A 24,100-nucleotide genomic window follows, 5' to 3' on the forward strand; every position below is an offset into this window, starting at 1 on the left:
GCTTATGAAAATAAAGTTTTCTTCCATAAACACTTTTAAAATGTAAAATTCCACATAAAAATTGACAATACATTTCTGCGTCATCAAGCAACAGAGCTATTCTTGTATCTCCGATGTCACTAGACACCATAAATAATCTCTGTTCTTGACCCTTGTTTACATCCTCATTCTGGCCACAGTCACCCTCTGCTTACTCCAATTCCTCCAAAATCAAATCCAAAAAGTTTCTAATCAGACGGTCAATCAGCTTTTCACAGGAAGTGAAAACTTCACCAGCCAACTTCTGGATAAAGCCCCATGATGTAAATCCAGATCCAGCTGCAATTTCTTCACTTCATAACTTAGCTAAAAGACCTTCACTGGTTCTATCCTCAATAAAGATAAGTAAATGAGATCTTAGATTGGTTGAAAGAAAACCCTCCAAGATTTTAGTTGAGAAAATTGCTTTCTATCTCTTCTTATCTGCTGGTTTATGCTCCCACCCCCACAGCTATGAGTTGAGCCATCAGATTTAAACCTTCCAATGGCCCCAAAACTCTCCCATCCCCAAATGTGGGACACACAATTCTTTTTATACATCTCACAACGATACCTGTCACCTACTCAAAAAGACCTGATCTGCCACTTGTCATACTCACCCAAAGACTGCCCTTTCTGCGCTGAGTATCATGGCAGAGATAAGGCAATTTAATTCTACTCTCAGGATACTGCAGTTCCCACAAAAAGGAGTTGTGGTCCCCAACTGGCACTTGGGAATTTAAATGTCTGGTTTCCACCCAACTTCCACACTAGATTTTTGGTCCATCTGCTTTGCCATCCAGTCACCTCCCCAGTTACACATGCTCCCAATTATGAGAAGAATTATACATTTAACTCCTTGGCAGTACTATTATTTTTGATTACTGTCAAAAAAAGCCCTTTCCAGGCGTGATGGCGCATGCCTGCAATCCCAGCACTCGGGAGGCAGGGGCAGGAGAATCGCTTTGAGTTAGAGACCAGCCTGGGCTACATAGTGAGATCCAGATCAGTCTCAACTACATAGTGAGAACCTGTCTCAAAAAAAAAAGCCCTTTCCACCTGTTACATATAAAGCTTTCAAAATACATCTTAATTCTTTCTTCGCCATTTCAGGCCCCCTCTCCATGGTTGTGCTACCCCTCCAGCTACTATACACACCTAGATCAGCCCCAGCACTCCACAATCTTGCCATCATTGCCCTCCTTGAAGCTCCTACACAAGCAGCCCTCCAACAGCTGTCGCCCCCACAAGGGTAAGAGATGACAGACTACAAATCTCTCCCTCAGCCTCTCATCACCCCACACCTGCCCCTTTTCAGCAAGAAGCAGCTACAAAAGAGAGATTCTTTGCCCCTCTTCCCAGAGGCCATAACAAACAAAAAAGGGAGGAATGTAAGATAAGTGCCTTGGAACTGTGGCTGCTGCCATTCTGATAAATAACTTCCTTCCTCACCTTAAAGTTTCCATTTCCTACATCACACCTCACCGGTCATAAATAAAAACGGGCGTGGGAACAAGGCTTGTCCGTATAAGGAATGGACGTCCAAGAATGGCCCCTGCGTGGCTGCAGGATCCCAACCGCCTGCACCAAGCACCCACTATATAACCAAGCCCCTTCCCCTCCTTCCCCTCTCTCCTTTGTTCCCTCTCCACCCCGCCGGCCACCGACCTGCAGCGCGCTACAATAAAATCTCTCATAGGAGCTCTGTCCCTGATCTTTGGCAGGCGCCGGTTTCTTTCAAAAAGTTCATGTCTTTATATAAAAATAGTCAATGACTTCACGATGATCTAGAAGGCCCACAATCTCCCCACTCTTTTCCTTTGCACTTTTTTATTTATCACATAGCTTTACAGTTATGGTTTTAATTTTTCCTCCACAATGCATCCAATGCCCCAAGTGCCTGTTTGAAATGTCAGTTTAAATCTTTCACACAGATTTAAAGTCAAATTTAGAATGTTGGATTATCCATGTCTTTCCTGTTTCTTTTTAGTTAAAACAAATCAAAAGCTGGTAATAAATTTCACTAATTCTTTGTTTTGTTTTGTTTTTCTTTTTTGAGATAGGGCCTTCTTACGTAGTTCATGCTGACCTCGAATTCACTGACTTCAAACTCACAGCCTTCCTCCTGCCTCAGCCTCCCGAGTGCTGAGATTATTGGTGCGTGCCATCATGCTCAGTAGCACATTCATTCCTTTTTAAATACTCTGTATATATGAGGTGTTATGTTAAACATTAGAAACATAAAATTAAGATATACTCTCTGCTGCCAGTGACTCAGATTAGAGGAGACAGGCATATAAATAAATATTTTTATAATAAGTATTATCGTAAAAGATGAAATGGGAGGGGTAGGGGAAAAGAAAGATGGGAATGGTTAACATGAGAAAAAAAATGGAAACAAAGTCTTTGTAGATAGGGAGGGGTGGAGGGGTTGAAGGGAGGGCAGGGAATGGGGAAAAAATAAGAACCAAGATGCATTATGTAAAGGTGCAAATTCCCAATGATGAATGTTATTACCCTAAATGTACCAATAAAATTAATTAATTAAAAAAAAGATGAAGACAAGTATTTTTAGGACCACATTTTAGAAATCATTTTTTTGTTTGTGTTGCAAAAGCAATGAATAAGAGAAGATGATAATTTGTAGTACAGGACTGGTATTTTGTAATAACTTTTTTAATAGTACCAGAGATTAAACCTTCACAATAACTACATACATCCTCATCCCTTTTTATTTTTTGAGACAGGATCTTGCTACATTGCTAAATGGCTCATGCTGAGCTCTAACATGCAAGCTTCCTGCCTCAGTTTCCCAGAGTGCTGGGATTACAGGCATGCACACCACACCCAGTGCAATCTCACTTGATCAAATAGTGTTCCAAAGTTTATACTTTATAAAAATAGATTAATGATAACTGTCTTAAGAAATTAAGAATTAATGTTATATTGTATGCTGTACAGTCTTAAATATAATCTTTGTAATTTAAGTCTCTATATCTCTCAAAAAAAACTATTTATAAACATAAGTGAACACAAAGACATTATCACTGTAAAATTCCACTTTTCTGACATCCGTAAACAAGCCTTTGCAGGTCTGGTTTCAAAACAAACGTTGTGTATTTGTGTTTGCTCAGTTTTAACTAGCCTCACTTATCAATTACTTGAAATTTAAAAACCATTCTGTCCATAATTGAGCTCCCTTTTAAATTATTATTATTATTATTATTATTTTTGGTACCGGGCCCTTTTAAATTATTAAAAATAATATATTACCTCTAAAATTCAAATAGTACAGGAAAATATAAAGCAAAAAGTTCTATTTCTTCCTCCAATCCAAAAGCCCCTTCCTCCAAGATGATCACTGTTATAGCTGTACAAGTATCATTCGAGATATTTTCTCATGTCTATGAATGTGTATTTTTTTCCTGATTCTTGTTTCTGTTTTTGTCACACAAATTGGATTGTGTTATATTCTGCTGTGATATACTTTTCTTCCTCCTAATACCACGCAGAAGTCTGTTTTTTCTTTGTAATGGCTAGACAATATTTCCACTGCGTGGACAATCATAATTATTTGCCCACTGTCTATAAATGGATATTGAAGTAGTTTATTTTTTGCTTTATCTTATCAAAACATATCTCATTTGAATCTATTATTTGGTTATGAAGGGTCAGTGTTCCTCATTTACAAATATAACATTATATCAGCAATTTAGACAAAAAAACCCCTAGGAAAATATAATAAACACACAATCAGATCTTCATTAAATTTTTATCAGGCACAGAGAAATGATTAGTCTGCTAAGAAGTTAAGAAGCAAAGAGCTAAGGAGCTCTTTGAGATAGTAATACTTAGATCAGAATCTAAACCATTATCACTAAACAAATTAAAAACTAAAGAATCAACAAGGGCACGAGGCCTTGGAAATAAATATATCTCACTGCCAATGCCATCTTTTGATGGGATATTTTTAGTAACATCAAAATAGAGATGAGAATCTTCTTGAAGTCCCTTAAATCCTGGACTACTACAAAGAGCACTAGTAAATGTATTATATGTACTGACTTCTTCACACAGCAACTATACGAGCTAGAAACTACTATTAGCTCTATAAAACTCACGAAGAAACTGAGCAACAGGAAGACAACAATAGAGACAGGCAGTCTGACTTCAGAACCCCTGTACTGCCTCACTTCTCCTTTGGCTAGGAGCTCAGGTTCTAGACAGGATGTTTCAGAAAATGACTCCGATGCTTGAGAAGTAAAACATTACTATCAGCGGGCAGGGACCTAAATACTGTCAATACTGACAGTGTTGAGCAGCCCAGAAATGTGGCCCTCCTCAATAACACAAGTGGCTTAAATATAGTAAATATACAGAAAGGGGAAGAATAACAATGGAAATGGGAGAGGAGTTCCTGCTTCCTGGTGCACGAGTTTTCTAGATCTTTCTCTCTCTCTCTCTTTTTTTTTTCTTTTCTTTTATTGGTACAGGGGATTGAACTCGGGTCCTTGCACTTGCAAGGCAGGCCACCGAACCGCTGAGCTAAATCCCCAGCCCCTTCGAGATCTTTCTAACAGTCATTTGGTTTCTTCTTGAACTAAACTCCTCCAGCTGCTTTAATTGCTTCTCCCTAACTATAGTACCTTCCTGGTCACTTTCTGGTGGATCAATATTTCTTCTTAAAATGAGGCTGATCTAAATCAGCAAGCCAGCTCCCCCTCCATGCATTTAATAGAACTTGTCAAGTTATTTCTAATGAAAGTTCGAGGGCCTGGGATTTAGATCATTGGTTCTGCCACCTAGCACAAAGTCCAGAGTTCAGTGCCCTGTACCACACACACAAAAGAAAGCTCCAGCACTGCATTTGAAGGCTGGACCTGTTACAATTTAGGGTTTCTTACAGATAAGATTCTATAAATTTCAGATAGACTACATGAATAAAGAGAGAATAATAATTGGTAGTTTATAGCCTTACAGAGGATGTTCTTCTAATGTAACATGTATTCACTTTTAGGAGAACACTTTAGGTATTTGAAAAGCTATAGAATCTATGAAATAGTTAAAACTGATTTTTAAAGTAAGAAAATAAAGGAGTATTTTTACACTTGATGTTAGCCAAAAGGCTGAGAAGCAATAAAAGGAGTATTTTTAAGTAAATGTATTAGGAAGAAAAAGAGAGGAGAAAGGAAATGAACAGAAAAGAAAGACCAGGAATTCCAGAGGGTAATCTTTGTGAGAATAAAGCTCTGAATGCCAATTTAATTCAACTTTAACTTTGCATTATCATTATGAAATCGTCAAGGGGATTCTTAAATGGCCAGCAATTTTTGTTTCTCTTTTTCATCTTCAGCCTTTCAAGAATCACCAAAAAAAAAAAAACCCAAAAAACTGAAATGTGTACATAAAATGAGATTTTAGCATCCTCTGTTTGTATAGGAAAAAAAACGATTAGTACTTTCAAGGTACAATAATAGTTCTTCATCATTTAATGAGAAAGAACTGGTAGACTTTATGGAAACAAGGTTTCCTGGTCTGATGTTTTATATTTTAAGGAGAAAAATATTCACATGATCTAAACTTCACGTGAATTCCTTTTTATAATTCATATTTGCAATCCTTAGACTTTCACTTCTAAGCATCAAACACTCTAAGTCATACAACAGATTGGTGATTTGTTCCCGAAAGAGGAAGCAATTTGCACTGATCAGTATTTAAAGATTGCATAGGAGAGAACTATTGTACCCTAGATCATCAGGTTGTCATTTTGACAATAAACTGGAGACTGGTAAATTCCTTTAGCTGATTTTAAAGTGGTTAAGACCTCCAGGACACTAGAGATATGCTGCCACCTCAGAGTCCCTTCAGCAACAAAGTCTGTGATGTTTCTGGAATGCAATAGTCAACTGATACCAGGAGCAGGGAACACCAGTTCTGTTTTATACTCATAGCCTTCTCTCCCAATTCTAAAGGTGCTGAATCCTCTCTGAAGATAGATTATTTGAGTGGATATTATAATGGTATAAGACTATTATCATGTTCTTATTAAAAAATTAAAGCATCTTTACAAAAGGAAAATCAAAATATGAGACATTTCACATTTAGAGTTAGCCTATTTCCAAATTTACCATTTTGGCCACCATAATATGCATTTCAAGTGATAACTGTTTTTTATAGTGTCCTTTTCATGTTTTACTATTGATGCCAATCTTAGAAGAGAAAGCCCTCCCTTCTTTTGAGAAAGATTATCAGCAATATGTAGTCCAGGCTGGCCCTGAACTTGCAATCTTCCTGCCTCAAACTCCCGAGTCCTGGAATTATAGTCATGTGCCACCATACTGAGCTAAGGAAAAATGTTTCTACTGAAAACATTCTTGTAAAAGGTAGTTTACAACTGTTTTTAATATTTTCATAAATTTCTTTTTATAATTCTAATTTAATTGAACAAGTGAGTGAATGAATGACAGGAGGGAAGGAAAAGCTAGGGAGAAAGTAGAATGGGAGAGAAAGAGAAAGATAGGTATTCCTTTTGAATAAACTTTTCGGTAAAAGAAAAAGTCAGTGATATAAAAATAACCAGGCACTAGTCACTAAAAGTTTGTGTTCCCCCAAAGTTACATGTTGAAGCCCAAAGTAATAGTATGTGGTGTCAGAGTCTTTGGGAGGTGATAAAGGTCAGACAATATGAAGGGTATGCTGGCATGTGCTTTAATCCCAGAGCTCATGAGGCTGAGGCAGGAGAGTCACCATGAGTTCAGGTCCAGCTTGAACTACACAGTAAGACCCTGCCTCAAAAAAAAAGTGCAGATGAAGTCATGAGGGTGATCTCCTGAAGGAATTAGTACCCTCAGAAATTAGACAGGTAGCCTAATTTCTCTAATACAAGAGCAAATGACAAGAACACAAGAAAGAAGAGCCCTCACCACTGACCAAATATGGTAGCATCTTGATCCTGGGCTTCCCAGCCTTCAGCTCAATAAGAAATAAATCTGTTTTGTGAGAAATAAATTGACCTACTTTTCTCACCGCTGAGACAAAATACTAACACCCACAAGTTAAAGGAGGGAAGGTTTATTTTAGCTGAGAGTTTGTAGAGGTTTCAGTCCATAGTTGGCTGGCTCCAAGGCAGGGTGGCACGGCAGAGGGGTTCTGCAGAGGAGAAACAGCCCATGGCAGGCAGGTAGGAGGCAGTGAAACAGCAGCAAGCCTGCCTTCTTTCTGTCCCTTTATATTCCATCCGGGCTACCACCCTTTCATTGATGAGAACTACATTCAGGGTGGGACTTGAAACATACACACCATTAATCCCAGTATCACACACCCACGATTCAGTCACCTCCCAAAAGCCCTGCCTATGAATACATGAGGCTTTGGGGGGATATCTAGAAACAAGCCATCGCACCCGTAAGCCGCAAAGACTCTTGTTCATCCCTTTAAACAAAAGGCATTTAGTCCATCTCTAAAAGTTGTCAAAGTCTTAATAGTTTCAGCATTGCTGAAAAACCCAAATCCTTCCAAATTCTTTTCACAAGCCAGCTCCAAAGGCTCCTGAATCACATGGCTAGGTAGTGTCATAGCAATGACTTCACTTTTCTGGTACTAAAATCTGTCTTAGTTACCTTCTGAGTTGCTGAGACAAAATACCCAACAACCAAAGTTAAAGGAGGAAAGGTTTACTTCAGCTCACAGTTTATTTCAGTCCATAACTGGCTGGCTTCAAGGCAGAGGCAACAAGCAACAGATAGTAAGTCTCCCTTTCCCTTTTATCCCATACCCCTACATGCTTTTTGGATGGTACTACTCATACACAGGGTAGGCCTTCCCATTATGTACATCCAAAACTATGCTAACTCCAATCAGTAGACTAATTTACTACTACACACCCTTAGTCCCAGTATCACACATCCTAGATTCAGGTAGCTCAGAAAAGCCTCACCTATGAGTGCATGAGGCTTTGGAGAGAACATCTAGATATAAACCAGGGTGGTTTGACAGAGTGGTTTAAAATTTCCTGACTAAGTTATCAGGTACCTAGTATGCAATGAATTACAAGATAACATTTCATCCTGTGGCCAAAAAACTGTTTTAATAATGTTTATTCAAAGCTACAAATAACTTATTTTTAAGTTTAAATTATTCTTAAGTCCATAATTATCTCTTCACTTTCTTTTTGTTGCTTCTCATTGGGCTGGAAGCAGTTTCCCAAATCAGATCTTATTTCTACTTAAGCAAGGTTTTTATTTATTTATTTATTTATTTTATTTTATTTAATTTATTTATTTATTTTTGGTTTTTTGAGACAGTCTCTCACTATGTAGTTGAGACTGGCCTGGAACTCACTACGTAGCCCAGGCTGGTCTTAAACTCACAGTGATCCTCTTGCCTCTGCCTCCCGAGTGCTGGGATTACAGGCATGCGCCACTACAACCGGCTCCCAAGCAAGGTTTTAAACAGGAAGGTTCACTCTTTGCTTAAAATATTTAAGAACTTTTTGTAGAATATTCTGTCAAATGATATTAATTCTACAGTTTGTTTGAGCCAAAGATATTAAAGTACACAAATCATCATGGTTACAGGGGTGTTTTTAACTATTGAGATGATGTAATGCATGGGACAAAAATGTAAGTTTTAAAGCAAAATAATAAAACATCATCACTCCATTCAACTGAACTAGGACACTAGAACACCAGTGAAGGTATTGTGTGTTTCTTCAAATCCCTCTCCCCTGCTATTCAGCTAAGGCTGCAATAGTGATCTACCTTTTAAGACAAAGTTTGGTTTACTCATAGATGCAGGGGAAAGAAAAAAAAAAAAAATATATATATATATAAACCTTAAACCTGGATTCTAATAATTTTAAAAACAGATGCTGAAGTATCATTTCTGTAATTTGGGTCATATATAAAATTTTAATAAAGAATCACACTCATAGCCAAATGATTTGGTTCTTACCTCCTCGCTATTCCTCTCAGAGAATACTGTAGAAAATGGCAAGAAACTTATGCTTCTGGGTATCAGTGCAAGAGAATGCAAAGCCTAGGAAGAGGGTAGCTAAGCAGAGGTAAAATGGACATCTAAGTTTTACCATCTGCCTTGTAACATTAAAATTTTATTTTTCAAAGAGAGAAACAGGTACTAATTGAAACGGGTACTAATTACTCTCACCAGCTGAAATGCTATGCTTGACAAAATAGAAATTGTTTTACTAGAAGAGATTCCCTAATGAAAAATAAAAAAGCTTTTATTGTTACAAAATGAATATACACACAAGCATAAAGATTTTATATAATATATCCCAACATAAGTAGGCAAGAAAAATTGCTCTGAGGGATTTGTGCATTACAGCAAGACATGCATTGCTCAGCAAGAAATACTCTAAAGAAGTGGTTTGATTAGATACATAATTAAACCTAAAGTACTTGAACAGTTCCCTGATGCAGACTTAATGCATTTTGACCTTCTTGTAATCCCAAGTAACATCTGAACTATGATCCATAAAAATTGGAAATTTAAAAAAATGATACGATCATTTATCAGCCAAGATTTGGCAAGAACAGCAGGGATGATAAAGGGCAGGAAGGGCCAGTGAAAGCCAGCTATATGCCCTCAGGTAACACTGATGCTTTCTTAAAAGGGAAGAAGGCTCTATACAAACTTTTAACCCCAATACTACGGGTATTCTGTCCAGTGTGACACTTAAGACTCTTCAGCAATGCAACTCTGTTAATGCTAATTACTAATAACTTTAGTGCTCATGTGGCTCAAACTCATTTTCTGGGCTAAAAAGAAGTGAGAGCGCAGAGGTATAAAAAAAACCTGCCACAATCACATAGCTAAAAACAGTTATAACCTAACAGCTGATCAACATTCAAGTTCTTGTTTTCCACACAATACCATATATATAGATATGCAATCAATTTTTGCTGAGGGGGAAACCTTAAATTATAAGTAAGATGCAAATTAAAAAAAATTAAATATGTCTTAGGAATATATTTGGAAGGTATTTAAAATCATCATTCTCCCAAGTAGCTATGAAAAATTATTTTCAGCAATGCATGTAATAAAACACTCCTTCTTGCCCAATATATAAATAAGCATTGAGTTTTACTTTCTCAGATAGGCAGGTATTTCAGTTGTCTAGTACTACATAGCAAACTACCCAATAACACTGAGTTGCACAGGGTACCTGCTCTCTGCAGCATGAGTTAGGATATTAAGATGGCTGCTGTCACTACACGTTCAGAAAGGGCTAGAATGTCTGTGATGCCCGGACAGCAGTCACTCACAAACTTAACTGGGTCTCAGGTGGGTTGAAGGCCTTAGCTATTCTCCATGTGGATTTCTACACGGCTGTTTGAGCTGCCTCACTGCATGGTGGGTGGGTTCCAAGAAGCAGCATTCCAAAAGCAAGAAGCTAGTAACTGCCAGTCCAATTCAGGGCCTTGACCTGGAACAGCCACAGCATCACTTCTGCCTCATTTTATTCATCAGAGCACTCTCTGGATAAGATCAGAGACAGTGAGGCAGGTGACTTGACAAAAGCATTAATAATAAGAGGCAGGCTTCATCGAGGAGTCTTCAAAGTTACAATAAACCACACAAGGATTGTTAAAACTGTGCTTAAAAATGGTATTTAGAGAAGAGTTATATTGAGGAAGAGGGCTGTTGGTCAAGAATAATAAGAAATTCTACCTATATTACAATACGACAAATGTATATAATTTAAAAACTTAAATACAAATACAAAAAACTTAGTACTAATCTGGTATCTTTTCGATGTTTCATTGAATGTGCTTTATGAATTCAAATGAACACCGTAGCATTATGTTCAGGCAAATATTAATTTTTAATGACTAGTGTTTAAAAGTGGGTATATATCTTAAGAACATACTTCTAAATTTGTAAGCGGCTAATTTAAACAAATAAATAGCTATTAAATGGATTATTGGATGGGCACAGCTCTAGAGGAATTAATTCAAGTGTACGTTGTGTTGATTAGCTGGTAGCCTATAACTTATTTTATCCAGATGCCACCTGGGACTGAGCTTGAATAAGGAGGACATTTTATGTGGGGTGTAGGAAATTAAGTTAGTGCATGTGTGTCCATTCCAAGTATGTTACAAAGTTTGAAAAAATTTGTCAAAGTATTGGGGACCTAATTCACTGAAGTTCTTACTACATGCTATAAATTGTACTCGGCACACTGACCATATTATTGGGAAATATATTAATTATTCCCAATATTAATTAGTAAACTGAAAAGTCTAGAGCCATAGTCACACATATAAAAAGTGGAAGAGCCAAGAATAGAATTCAAGTCTCTCTGACTAGTATTTGCTTTTTCAAGTATATCACATAGTTCTTTTTAAGGGTCTTCCAGGTATAACATATTTCTGATTGATATGTATTTGAAAATGGTTATAAATAAGCACCTTTTTGTTCAGAGATTCCTTATTAACTATTGTATGGAGGCAAACATTTACAAAGTAAAAATATAACATTTAAAGCAAGCTTTGTTAATTTTTTCTGAATTCAACCACGCTCCTCTAATTTTCTGTTCATCTACATTTATGATTTGTGACAGAATGGCATACATAGCTATAAATGAATGTTTTGAAAAAAAAAAAGACCACAAAAAAACCCTCACCCTAATCCACACTTTGTAATTATATCACAGCAAAAGTAATACTACAAGCTTTTAGTACAATAGCTGCAATGTCCTGGATAACATCTTAATTGTTCTACCAATTCCTGAGCTCCCTGTGAACAAGAACCATTATCCATATATTTATCTCCCATGATACAATCATCTATAAAGAGCAGGTCTTGAGTTTTAAGTGAATAAGTAAAAAGAATGAAAAGAAACCTAAAATACCAGAAATTACATTGAATAATTTATAAAAATGCATCAAATATTATTTTCCGTGACATAAAATCAAAGCAATAATAGGTGTAGCAGATGTAGACAAAGATGGATATCATTCACATTTAAGAATTGTATAGTAATCCCCGATTCCCATCTATTTCTTGTTATGAGGAGGGGATAATTTTAGGATATTTTTAAGAGGATAAAGAAAACCAACAAGGAAGAATAACATAAAAGAAGCAACAAAATGAAATCTCAACAGGGTGGAGTGTTATAATAATGAGATTCACTCAAATATATTCATTTATTATAGAAAGGTATATTTATGAAAGTAAATACTGGAAAATAAAAGAATATTATCACCTTAAATAGCAAATAAGGACAGAATTGGATAATTGCTAATAAAACACGTGAGTCTCATAGAAAATACTGTAAATAGAGATTAAAGGTACAGAATTATAAGTATGAAAATACAGGAAAAGGTATTCTAGAAAGGAAACAATCTATTTTAAGGTTTTTGGTTGTCTTTCACTGCAATTAATATTGTACAATGCACATAGGGAGGAAAGGGGGATGGGGGAATGGGATAAAATAAAATTTATTTAAAAAAATAATTGTATAATGCAATGGTTAACCATATGGGAAAGAACTAAAAGGATAAATTGTATTTTATGTTCTTATGTTTCTAAAGTAGCCATGGTTAAGAGTGTGTATATAATTGTATGCACGTAGCATTTTAGAACAAAATATAGAATTTTTTCCTACTGTTGCATTTTTGGGTAAAAAAATGAGATTTTTCTAGAATAGGCAAGCTTTAATTTTTATTTACATGTAAATGTTAAACAAGATTTATAGAAGGCATTGGTTTGGGCTGAGCTCCTGTACTAATCCCAACATATCAAACCAATATGAAGTTGCTCAGGCTGAATTTCCATGCCAATAAACTGAAACCAAGTTGTGTATCTAACCTTCTAAGAAATCAGGAGAGACAGAGTGATAGCCAAATCCACAAACAGGCCAGTACTAGCTGGCATGATAAGGAAGTCCTCTCTGCTTCAACTTTTATAAGAAAAAAGTAAGTCTGAAATGATCAATCTGCTTTTCTGTTCTTACTTTCCTCAGCTCTTTTCTATCTATAAAGCTATCCCTGTTGAGCTGAGCTCGGCAAAATACTCTATTTTATAGAATGAGGAACTGTCCAATTCATTTACAATAAATAAAAGCCAATGAAGATTTTTCAATTTGTTGTAATTTTGTGTTTTGACAAAAATAAAAGCCCAATACAAGGTATGCAAAATCTTATGTACACTTCACTATTTCCAAAATTCCACAGGTTAGAAAAAAACAATGTCTGTGGGAAATAAAAATACTAACCACTCACACATTGCCTAATTAGATGATCACTAATTTTAAACACAGAATTAAAAGTTTATTTAAAATTTGCACTCTCATGGTATAATAACCTCACATTACATTAAAAAGGAATACTAAAGCCTCAAACCCCTATAGAAATCTAGGCAAGTTCTCCTAGAGAATTGTACAAAGAACATTTCATATCCTAAAACATTACAGAATTAAAACTTCCATGGACTTCTTCAATTTATAAACCAAGAATTTTAGTAAAAACCAGGACTCAGTTAATCATTAAAATAATCATTTAGAAAACTTCCAAAAAGAATCTGATTCTGCCATGTGTTCTAAAATTCAAGTCAAGAAATGAAATCATATACTTCACTAACTTATTATATACGAAAAAGTATCTTTATCCTCTCATTAATATAATCTGATTTCCTATTTCTACATAAACATATCAAATGGCCTAAAAAATACTAAATATTTGAAAGAGACTTATAGTTTGATAGCTAGATTTCCTTAAATGTTTTTGATACCATCAGTAAGAAAATAAAAAATACTATCATAATTAAGAAATATTGTCCCAATCAACACTTAAAACATTTACCGCTTTGTGGCTTTACTGCAACTAAGTAAGCATTACTGTGTTTGCTGTGAGAATAAAATCTAAATATGTGTATTACTCAACTTAAATTATGAAATTTTATTTGCATTTTGCATATTAATGGCACGATTCCCTATATTAATGAATAAAACTAAAACCTAATAAATGCTTAAGCCTAATATTCTTTATGTAATTTCATTTGAAAAAACTGCATTATTTCTAAGTCAGGAGTTCTTTAGTGTAACATCTGAGATACGTTCTTAAAAATGTTCTACACATTAAAATACACAGCTCTTCCTCATGTTACAATGACCAAGAATTAAATCAATAGCATAATACAAGTAATAACAATATAAAATATTCCATTCACATACTTCTGATTTAAATTTCTAAATGGCAAAGAGTATAGATGATTTTCTCACTCAAGAGGACAAAATTATATTTGTCAGGGAACAAGAAACAACAGTATTGTAGCCTAAGCTGCTGCTACATGCAAAGTATCACTCTTCATCCTATGTAAAATACAAAAAGAATAGGAGAAGAAGACATGAGTGAATAACTAGAACTCATGGAGTCTGTGGCAAATGCATACAGTAGTACAGAAAAGGAGCCTCAGAATTTGGATGAGGAATACAACGGTTCTAGGTATATGAAAGGGAGTTTATTCTCCTTTGGGGGAAGGACAAATAATGGAGTTCTACACATTTGTGTAGAGGATGAAACAAAGAGAAGAGATAAATTTTTAAGTGGCAGCAATTATGTTCCTTAATAATTATGATTTTTCCACACTAGAAATGGGCCTATCAGAGTTAAGGATGGGACAATGAGGCTGGGACAGAAATTGACTCCTGCTACATTAAGTTCACATAAATGGCTATGGAAAGCTGAAATAGGTTTAGCTCTAAAAGATCTCATCTAAAATCTGTAGCGGCATGTACAGCAGATCAGAAGGCCCTTTTCTGCACAGTGACAGAAGTCATTTTATCTACTGAGAGGATCTGAATAAACTCGGAAGCTCAAAGTACACACAAGAGTGTTAAAATTCTCAAAGCAACTCCAAAACTGAAGGAGAAATGAGCAGTTACCATTTAAAAGCACCTCCCTGAAGTAAGTAATCGCATTGAGAAAATCTTGCTAGTTTATAGCAATATAGAGGGCTTGGTTTTTCAGTCTATTAGGTAAATCATTGCAAAACTTTGCATTCAATTACCACAAGCTATAAAGGATTACATTTCTGCCTGTATTCAGCTAGAAAACACAGCAGATAATGATGTTGCCAGCTGTGTATTTTATATATTACGTTACATTTGTAACAAATGCATACTAATGCAGAATATCTCTTTTAATCTATTTTCTTTCAATATGCCACAATAAAACTTAGCCAATTACAATGATTTCAAAGAGCAAAGATGTTATACAGATCTTAAAGAAAGCATTGAGAACATTTTCTCAGTTTTAATGGAAAAAGTGCTGATACCTACCAAACAAAACTGCCAAATAAGAAATCAGTATGTAAATATTCTTATAAAGGTGAATAAGTAGGACATATTTTCAGTTCCCACTGTCATATGCAGAAAACAGTATGTTAATTTTAATTACTGACAAAGCTTCTATTCTGTGCAACAACTTTCAGCGTCTGACATTTAATAGAAAAAGCTTACTTACGCTCCATGCTCCACCAGCTCTATAAATATGCCATAACTGCCAATAACAGGTAAAGCAGCATTTCATTTTACAGTAAGAAGATGCCAGTAAAAATAGAGCCATATATATCATATGTGCATGTAGATATACATACATGTACATGCCTACTTCAAAAAATTTGTTGTAAAACAAGAAAAAATTATTGAAGGTTATATTTTAAATAACTTACCTTTCGTCCATCACTTGCATGGCAATTCACATTTAGAGGAGTCAGTAAAGCCATTAGTTTTTCTTCATTACCACTCCTACAAAAATATAGTAAGTTAATTTTTATAAAATCATACAGCTTATGTGTAGAGTGGAAAATAAGGATTTGCTTCAATTTCTTTCATATGGAACACAATGAATTTCTTTTGCAATATTCAATGCAATATTTCTACTTGTTACCTGTTAATCACACAGTGATATATCTTGGATAATATAGTTTTCTACATTTTAATTTGTTTTATTCACCTTCATAAAGTTATCTTCATTACAAACAAACTTTATTCTGAGAAATAGTCTAAAACATTGAAGTTTAAAAATACATGAAAAATGCTAAAAAGAGTAAATCAATTAAATTATAAATTATCAGAAACAACAAAAAAATAGATGTGGATTTAACATTTATGTCTCTCATTCAGGTTTTGTTAGAAAAATCTTGAGAGGAAAATGAGGATACAGATATTTAAACACTCCAAGTATATCATTTGAAAGGCTGGGCAACTAAGGTTTGTAGATAGGTTAAGAAATGTTCCAAATAAAATTAATCTTATAATCATCAGCACAGTGAAAAATTTTATCACTATATATATATTCATCATGTAAAATAAAGTATACAAAGATTTGGTACAAGGTTGTATCTGCATTATTGCACAAAATCCAAGCAAGACAATAACATCGTCTAGTTTTTATAGTTCTCTACCTGCCCTCCCCTTTCTCTTCCTTAAATGCATTATACTCACTTAAAATGAATAGAATCGCTTACCTAGCAGCTTCTAGGAGTTCGTCTTTCTTGTATTCACCTAGATGATTGCAAAATATCATGCTGTTAGCATTTGGCAGAAGACAGATTAAGAAATGCAGTAGGCAGCAAATAGAGAATGAAATAGAGAAGAACAGAAAAAGAGAGTCCACACCCCGCTGGGTGATGGAGCCGTGACGTTAGCCAGCTTGCGAAGGCAGCATCACCAGTGCCTTGGAGACGGGCAGCAAATTGACGCAGCTTCTTGTCCAATCCTCAGATGAAATAGCTTTCTTCAGACAACCAATGAATGCTAAAACTCGTGTCCAGAAACACATTCCCTCTGATAACAGCATGCCAGCTGAAGACAATGTCCCCTCCCCCCTTTTCTATTCAGGCTGTCACAGTATACTTGGGAAGCATAATCTGTTCTGAGACAAAAGCAAAATAACGTGGCTCTTTAGAGGAACAAATTTCTGGTCTTCAAAAACACAGTTTTATTTGTAATGATATGGAAAGTATTTTTAAAAAATTAACATTACTGAGCCTTATAGTAGCAGAAAATGCAAAAATCAGAACCATGAAGACTTTGCCTCGATAGGAAAGGTTTGTGGATTAGAAATACATGAACTATGTACCAAATGCTATGCACCTTTTGGAGGCAGAGCTACAAAACCGAAAGAGGGAATACATTCTTAAATAGCGGCAGTGCTCTGACACCCTTCAACTTTTATAATTTACACAATTTTAACATCAAATTTTAACAAACAATAAATCTTGAACATGTTTAAAAGGAGGTTGGGGGTCTCTGAGAACGAACAGTTATCCATTTATCATGATGTAGCTAATTTTTCCCACTTCTATTTTTAAAATGGATTTTCAAAATATATCACAGATTAAAGGCAGAAATATAATTAAAAATCTTCCATGACAAATTTCTTAAGGTGCTCAGGATCTAACAAGTTTCTTTCATAAGCACAACTGAAGGAAAAGGAATTTTAATACAGCGTGTGTTCATTCAACAAATAAAAAGGACAGCCAGGACTATGATTCAGTGATGATGCCCTGACTCAGTTTGCTGTACCATTAAAGAAGTAATTATATAAAGTATCTTACCAAATCATTATATGGAAACAAATAGTAAGCAGATATAACATTTTAGATTAAATAAGTTATAATTCCAGTATGAAATAAATTTAAACTTTAGAAAGTTTTACTTGCAAATGTGAATTTCACATTTTGTTTCTGTAGTGCTATAAAATTCATTATATCATAACATACTATAAAGTACCTCAGAATCACCAAACACATGTTAAATTCTATAATCCATTATTAGCAAATATTTTTTGCCTTTAACTTTGTCTTGCCTCTTAGATTAAGATCATGTTAAAATATAAGAAATTCCAATCAGATGTTTTCAAATAAGCAAAAACTTGATCTATCCTCTTCTTGGGGATCTTGTATATCAATAATATCACAGATTTAAAAATATAGTGCACCAATAAATTAGAATGCACAATTTTGTGGTCATAGAACTGGTTTCCCCAATTTCCCATAAATTGTATTTCAGAATTTTTAAATAAGTGACAGCGTAAATGTCATATTATTATATTCTCTAGCCAATAAAACTTAAAGCTAAAGATTTACTCTTACTAAATGTTTTAGGTAACAATACAGAAGTTACAAAATCAATTTTAAAAGACCCTTGTGAGGAAATGACATAACCCATACCCTCAAATGCCTAAAGAATCAAGATATTTATAAACTAAAATGTGGTGTATACCAGTATGTATAAAATCATTCATTCATTTGAAAGGTCTATTTACCAGGTTCAAAAACAAAAGACATTACAATCTTTACACTCACAGAATATTCATCTATTAAAGTAAAAATAAAATTACAGTAAATGTGAAAAAAAATCTTAAGAAATGCCAAGAGTTTACTGGCTAATTTAAATGGGATTAGCAAGAGGCAAGGTAGATGTAGTTTAAGGAGGATTTCCTGGAAGAGGGGAAAGTTGAACGGAGGTTTGAAGAACAGCTGATCCACAAGATAATATCCATAGGGAATTAGGAAGCAACTACAATAAAAGAAAAATTGAGAAGGAATGGCAGCTCTATAAACTGAAAGAAAGAATACTTGGAAAGGAGTGGGTAAGGATGAGGCAAAGAATTACAAGAGTTTTCTAAGCTAAGAAGTTTGAGCTTTATTTTGAAAGCAATGAGAAAATACAGACATAGTTTAACAGAGAGAGTACAAAGCACATTTAAAGATCTGGAAGCTTTGTGATTACACAGAGAGTATTCCTATACTCTAGTTCAGTAAGCTTTCACTGGGGCAGGAAGGTAGCAGGAGAGGGAAGAAGAGAGGAGGAAAAAATAAAGAATGGAGAGAGGAATAAAAGATATTCTGAAACAGTTATGTATAAATTCCTTGATATACAGAAAAAACACATTAACAATGTGAACTGCAAGCAGCTACTATTGAGAATTAATTCACTGATACATGACTCCAATAAATCTAAGTAATAAAACTGAAAAGTATTTGGGATCCTCAAAGTTCAAATTAATCTACCTATATGAACTTCCCATCATGAATAGCTTATCGATGTTTTCACCAAAAAGTACATTCTGAAAAAATGTTATTCCTTCCCAGATAGACTGATAATATGACAAAGATCTCAAAAGGAAATATATAATAAGTGCATCCAACCGAGTCAGGCATGGGTATTACAGATGGCTTTCTGCTCTTACTGTTAAGAGATCCTAGTACTTTAATCAGCTTTTCTGCAATACATCCCAGCATCCACTATCTGGTGCCCAAGGACCACAATCCACAAACAGTTGAAAGTATTTTTCAAATGCTACCTCACAGGAATAACTAAAATAATGAATTTAGAGCCACTCATACATTCTGACAACGAATTTGAGGTACTTAACAGCCAAACCACCAGATCTGTTTCATCTTAGCTAATCAACTTGAAATATTCTGGTTGAGACTATGGAGATCTATGGAGCACTTTTATTCTTTAATAACATACAGATAAAGAGAGAAAGGCAATTATAGTCAAGATAACAGTGTTAGGAATGGAGGATATAGAAGGCTTAAAATATTTTTATTAGAATGAAGTGGGATAAAAAGCGAGTGATAGTTACTTTTTGATGTCTGAATTGTCACTATTAGTAAAATAACATATGTAAAAGCATACACACATAGATATACAAATTAGTATTTTTTAAAGCTATCTTATCAGATAATGGTTAAGAATAAAATTCTCCCTTATACTGAGGTCAGAAACGACTTCTCTTTCTCTTAGTACAAAAGCAACAGTACCTTTTGAATAAAAATGACACAAACTTACATAAATAAAATAGATTCTTGACTGACTTCAATTTTCTCCCTGAAAGTTTTTTTTTACTTCTTTCTTCAGCAATAGATATAATCATAGATATGATCAAATTAGACCTAAATTTTGTAAAAAATCAAGTCATTTGGCTTTAAGACGCAATAGCATGGAAAGATTATCAATTGCAATTGTAAATGGTTAAAGCAATAAGGGACTTAAAAAAGAATTCTGACCTTTCATTTCTCTACTTTCAGACCAACCATGATACGTACCTATTAGCAACATCTTGCCTTATACATGATGCAAGAGAATGTAGTTGAAAGTCACCCCTCTCCATATCACCTCACCCCCAATTTCAGAACCGCTCTAAGCTCTACGGGATCATCTACAACATATTTATTTACAGTTAATGGCACTGGTGCTGCGGCAGTTAAATGGACTGTGTAAGGTTTCACTGAATATTATCCACTTTTTTCTCAGGCTCTGAATGAGGCTAGTATTTAACAGTGTAAATTCACCAAGTTTGAGCTTCAGAAGAAGTGAAGTGATGTAAGTAAAAGAGAAAAGAAACAAAATAATCAGATAATTAAAAACACACAATTACTAGCTTTAAATAGGTTAAACATATTAATAGAATAAAATAATAATATCTCCCATCAAAACTACTTTAAAGCACTTGTAAACATGAGCCCCTGGGTCATGGGAAAAATAATAAAGAAAATTCATTCTGGGTTTGTTCAAATGATCAATGCATTCTGCATTTCCCATAGCATGCTTTAATTCCTTAACTTATTAGGCATCTCTAGGGAAGAGCAATGTAAACATTTCAGTCAGGAACCTCAATTACCAAGTTAATAATAGGGACTTCTGTGTTGCTGAGTGCTAAGCAGTATGATAAATAGGTAATTCTGAAAGAGATATATTTTCATCAAGGCATCAGAAAATATGGCTGATTAATTATAGTTAATTGATTCTGGTAGCTAAAACAACTTATTTTCACAATAAAATATTAATTTAGGTGATATAATCCATTGTTTTCAGTTAATAGACCTAAAAGTTCAAAACCATTTGTGTGGTTGCAGAAACAATGAGGCTAAAGCCCCAGAAAATAATTTAATCTCAAGAAGTTAAAGTCAGGTCTTCCACCAAAAGCAATTTTCAATTTCACTGATATTCTACTGTCTACAAACATGGGCCCCCATAATACCTAAATTATTGTTTTTACTATAGACTCTTTCATGAATACTTCTAGGGCAAGAGAGAGAAAATGAGAAAGCTCTCAGAGCCTTCTTCCTATTTTTGAATCCTATCAAATCTTTCCACTGGTTCTGATACTGACTATCAAACTACTTCATCACCATGAAATATAAGGAAAATTCCTCAACTGGAATAAATTCCTCAAATATCAAGAAATAACAAATTAAAATTGAGGAAATAAATATAAATATACACTGGCCAAAAAATACAGTTGCATAGTAATATAATATATTCTTTAATGCTGGAAATTAAAAGTCAATAAAGTTATTCCTCTAGGAATCTGTTAACCAGTGAGATATTCTGCAAAGAATGCCTGTATTTTAAAACAAAATGACCTTTCAGACCACAGTGCAGAGGAAAGACACTTGATACATTAAATAAAGAACACAAGAAGAGAGGAAAGAAAGAATGGGAGGTCGGGATTCTGATTCTAAACAGAGTCGATTACACTGCTATATTAGGAGTCTGGGAACTCACAAACCCACTGCCACTTGTGCCATCAATTACCTGGCAGGTGGGGCTTGAAGGAGTGAGCTGTCACGTGGTAACTATCAGGAGGTTTGCTTCCCACAAAGGTGGTTTAAAAATAAATTGTATATTTGATCTAAAACTGTTTGGCAACAGCTTTATATTTTGTTTTACATCAGTGGTCCTTTACAGCTGCCAATTCAAAATGCCTTATTTGCAAATCTGAAATCCAAAATTCACAAAAAAATTCATTTGGCAGCAGTTTGAACTACTTAAGTGTACATGGCCATCATACTTCACTACAAAAATATTAATATTACAGGGTGCAGCTTTACACTCTACTAATAATGTTGTGTAATACATAAGGTTTGCCTTTTCTTTATCATTTGTATTCTTATCTATGGAAGTATAGTTTGCATAACTACATTCACTCATTTTCTGTGAATTTTGACAAACCTGTACAGTTGTGTGACTGCTACTCTCAAGATAGGGAACATTTTTATTACCCAGAAAGTTTCCTTTGGCCCTTCTGACATCTTATTTCATGGTAACCAATGGTCTGATTTTGACCCTATTGTGTTAACTCACAAAATGTCATCAAAAAGGAATCACTGAATATATAAACTTTTGAACCTAGCTTATTTTACTTACTACAGATGTTTTTGAGGTTCATACGTATTGTTGGACGTATAAGTAGTTTGTTCCTTTTTATTATCAAGTAGTATTCTATAATATAGATAAGCTTCAATTTGCTCATCCATTTTATCAGTTGACACACATTTAGGTTGTCAGCTTTTGGTGACTAAGTAAAAAAACATCCATTGGCAGAATTTTGGGTGGAAAGATGACTTCATTTTTCTTGCGTAAATATCTACCAATGACAGTTGCTGGGCTGTATCATAAATGCATGTCTAAACCTTGTTAGAAACTGCCAAGCAGTCTTTTTAAAAATCTGTAAAAGTCTCCATTCTAGAAAATAAACCCATTAACTAAAGATATGAATAAGAACAAAAGAGGAAAAAGAAGACTACTGAGAAACATGACAGTAATGCTACATCTTCACACTTAAGAACTTCCAACTTTGACTCTTTTGGGAGTAATTCTCCTCACTTTAACTAATTCACACATTCCCCCACCCTGCCCCGGTATCAGGAATCGAATTTACAACCTTTTGCTTGCGAGGCAAGTGGTGATGCTACTGAGCTAAATCCCTGGCCCAAAGATTTACTTCACACAACTTTAAAGACTTCATTTCTCATTTGTTCTGCTGTGTATATATATTTTAAAACAGAGAAAAAATAGTATGTCCAATCTTTGGTTCAAAGTATAGAGGCATTCCATATATATTTAGAAATGGTGGCAAACATTTCTTATAGGCAAATTCTATAGTAAAGTTACAGATAACGCATAAACTAAAACCTATTCTTGGAAACACAAAACTAATGTTATCATCAGTATCTCAACATCATTTGACAATGTGTGATCACCACCCACCCTCAAGATAGGGAACATTTCAATGCCCAAAACGTTGGATGAAGTACATCACAGGTTAATCACAGGTCAACTGAAGAAGCTTTGCCAAAATAGAAGAACAAGTTCTGAATCATTATCTACCAAAAGGAAATACTAAACATTGAAAATTATGTAATCTCTAAGAAGTAGTAACTAGACAGAAAATTTGTATCAGCAATCATAAAAGATGAGGGATAACTCAAATTTTATTACTGATATAAGAGTTTCGGATGTATTTGGATAAAAAGGTTGCTGAATTATAGAATTATAATTATAGAATAGCTAGCTATGTACAGTATTTAAAATAGGAGGAAACTGACAAACTAAAACTAAAGAGTAGAGTTAAATACATATCAGAAAATTAAAATGTACATTTAATATGTTGCTCTATATGCCCTCTATACAGAAGCAAATGCACCTCAGTAAAATAATTTTAACAAGATTATCTAAATACAACAATTCTTCTGTTTGCTACTTCAAATCAAAATGTTTTCCTGATTTGTGCTTAGACAGAATTGTAAATCATTTCTCAATCAAAATTACCATAAAATAATTCTCAAAGACAAATATACCCTTTTGCCACCTCAACTTATAATCTTTTCTCTATATTTTTCTGAAATCATAATAAAACATCCTTGTACATCTCCTTCTCAACTGAACAAAATATCCAAAGTAGATCCAGTAAAAAGCAAGTGAAAACCAAAAGCAATCATGATAATATAAGAGCCCATACTGTTAACTTTATAAGAGAATGGCTAAGTAAATTTATTAATGAATGCCCAAAAATATTGGATCTTTTTATTTTTGGTAAGCTACCAAAAGAAATCAGAACAAAAGAGAAAAGGTTGACCACTCAGGAAAGGAGAAGATTGGCTTTCTAAATATGTATCTCAGTATCTCTTTTTACTTTTAGATATATTTTACTAGCTTCTTAAGAGCTTTTTTTTTTCTTTAGTGAGACTTCTAGCTAAGCTTTGAAATTGGTTGGATGAGACTCAGAGAGTGTTCAATTTTAATAATTAATAGTTA

At 34.4% G+C, this 24,100-nt stretch overlaps 1 protein-coding gene across 1 annotated transcript in view; it reads right to left on the reverse strand.

Moving 5' to 3' along the window:
* Tnks (tankyrase) overlaps positions 1-24,100 on the reverse strand; it is a 163,741-nt gene that overhangs the window by 54,472 nt on the left and 85,169 nt on the right. Inside the window, exons 5-6 of the mRNA XM_010621890.3 lie at positions 16,513-16,549; positions 15,715-15,790 (exon numbers count right to left, since the gene is read on the reverse strand). Coding sequence (XP_010620192.1) covers positions 15,715-15,790; positions 16,513-16,549 — 113 coding nt within the window. The remainder of the gene's footprint in view (positions 1-15,714; positions 15,791-16,512; positions 16,550-24,100) is intronic.

The sequence above is a fragment of the Fukomys damarensis genome, unplaced genomic scaffold (genome assembly GCF_012274545.1).
Source record: "Fukomys damarensis isolate Sample0158 unplaced genomic scaffold, DMR_v1.0_HiC HiC_scaffold_18, whole genome shotgun sequence".
NCBI classification, from domain to species: Eukaryota; Metazoa; Chordata; class Mammalia; order Rodentia; family Bathyergidae; genus Fukomys; species Fukomys damarensis.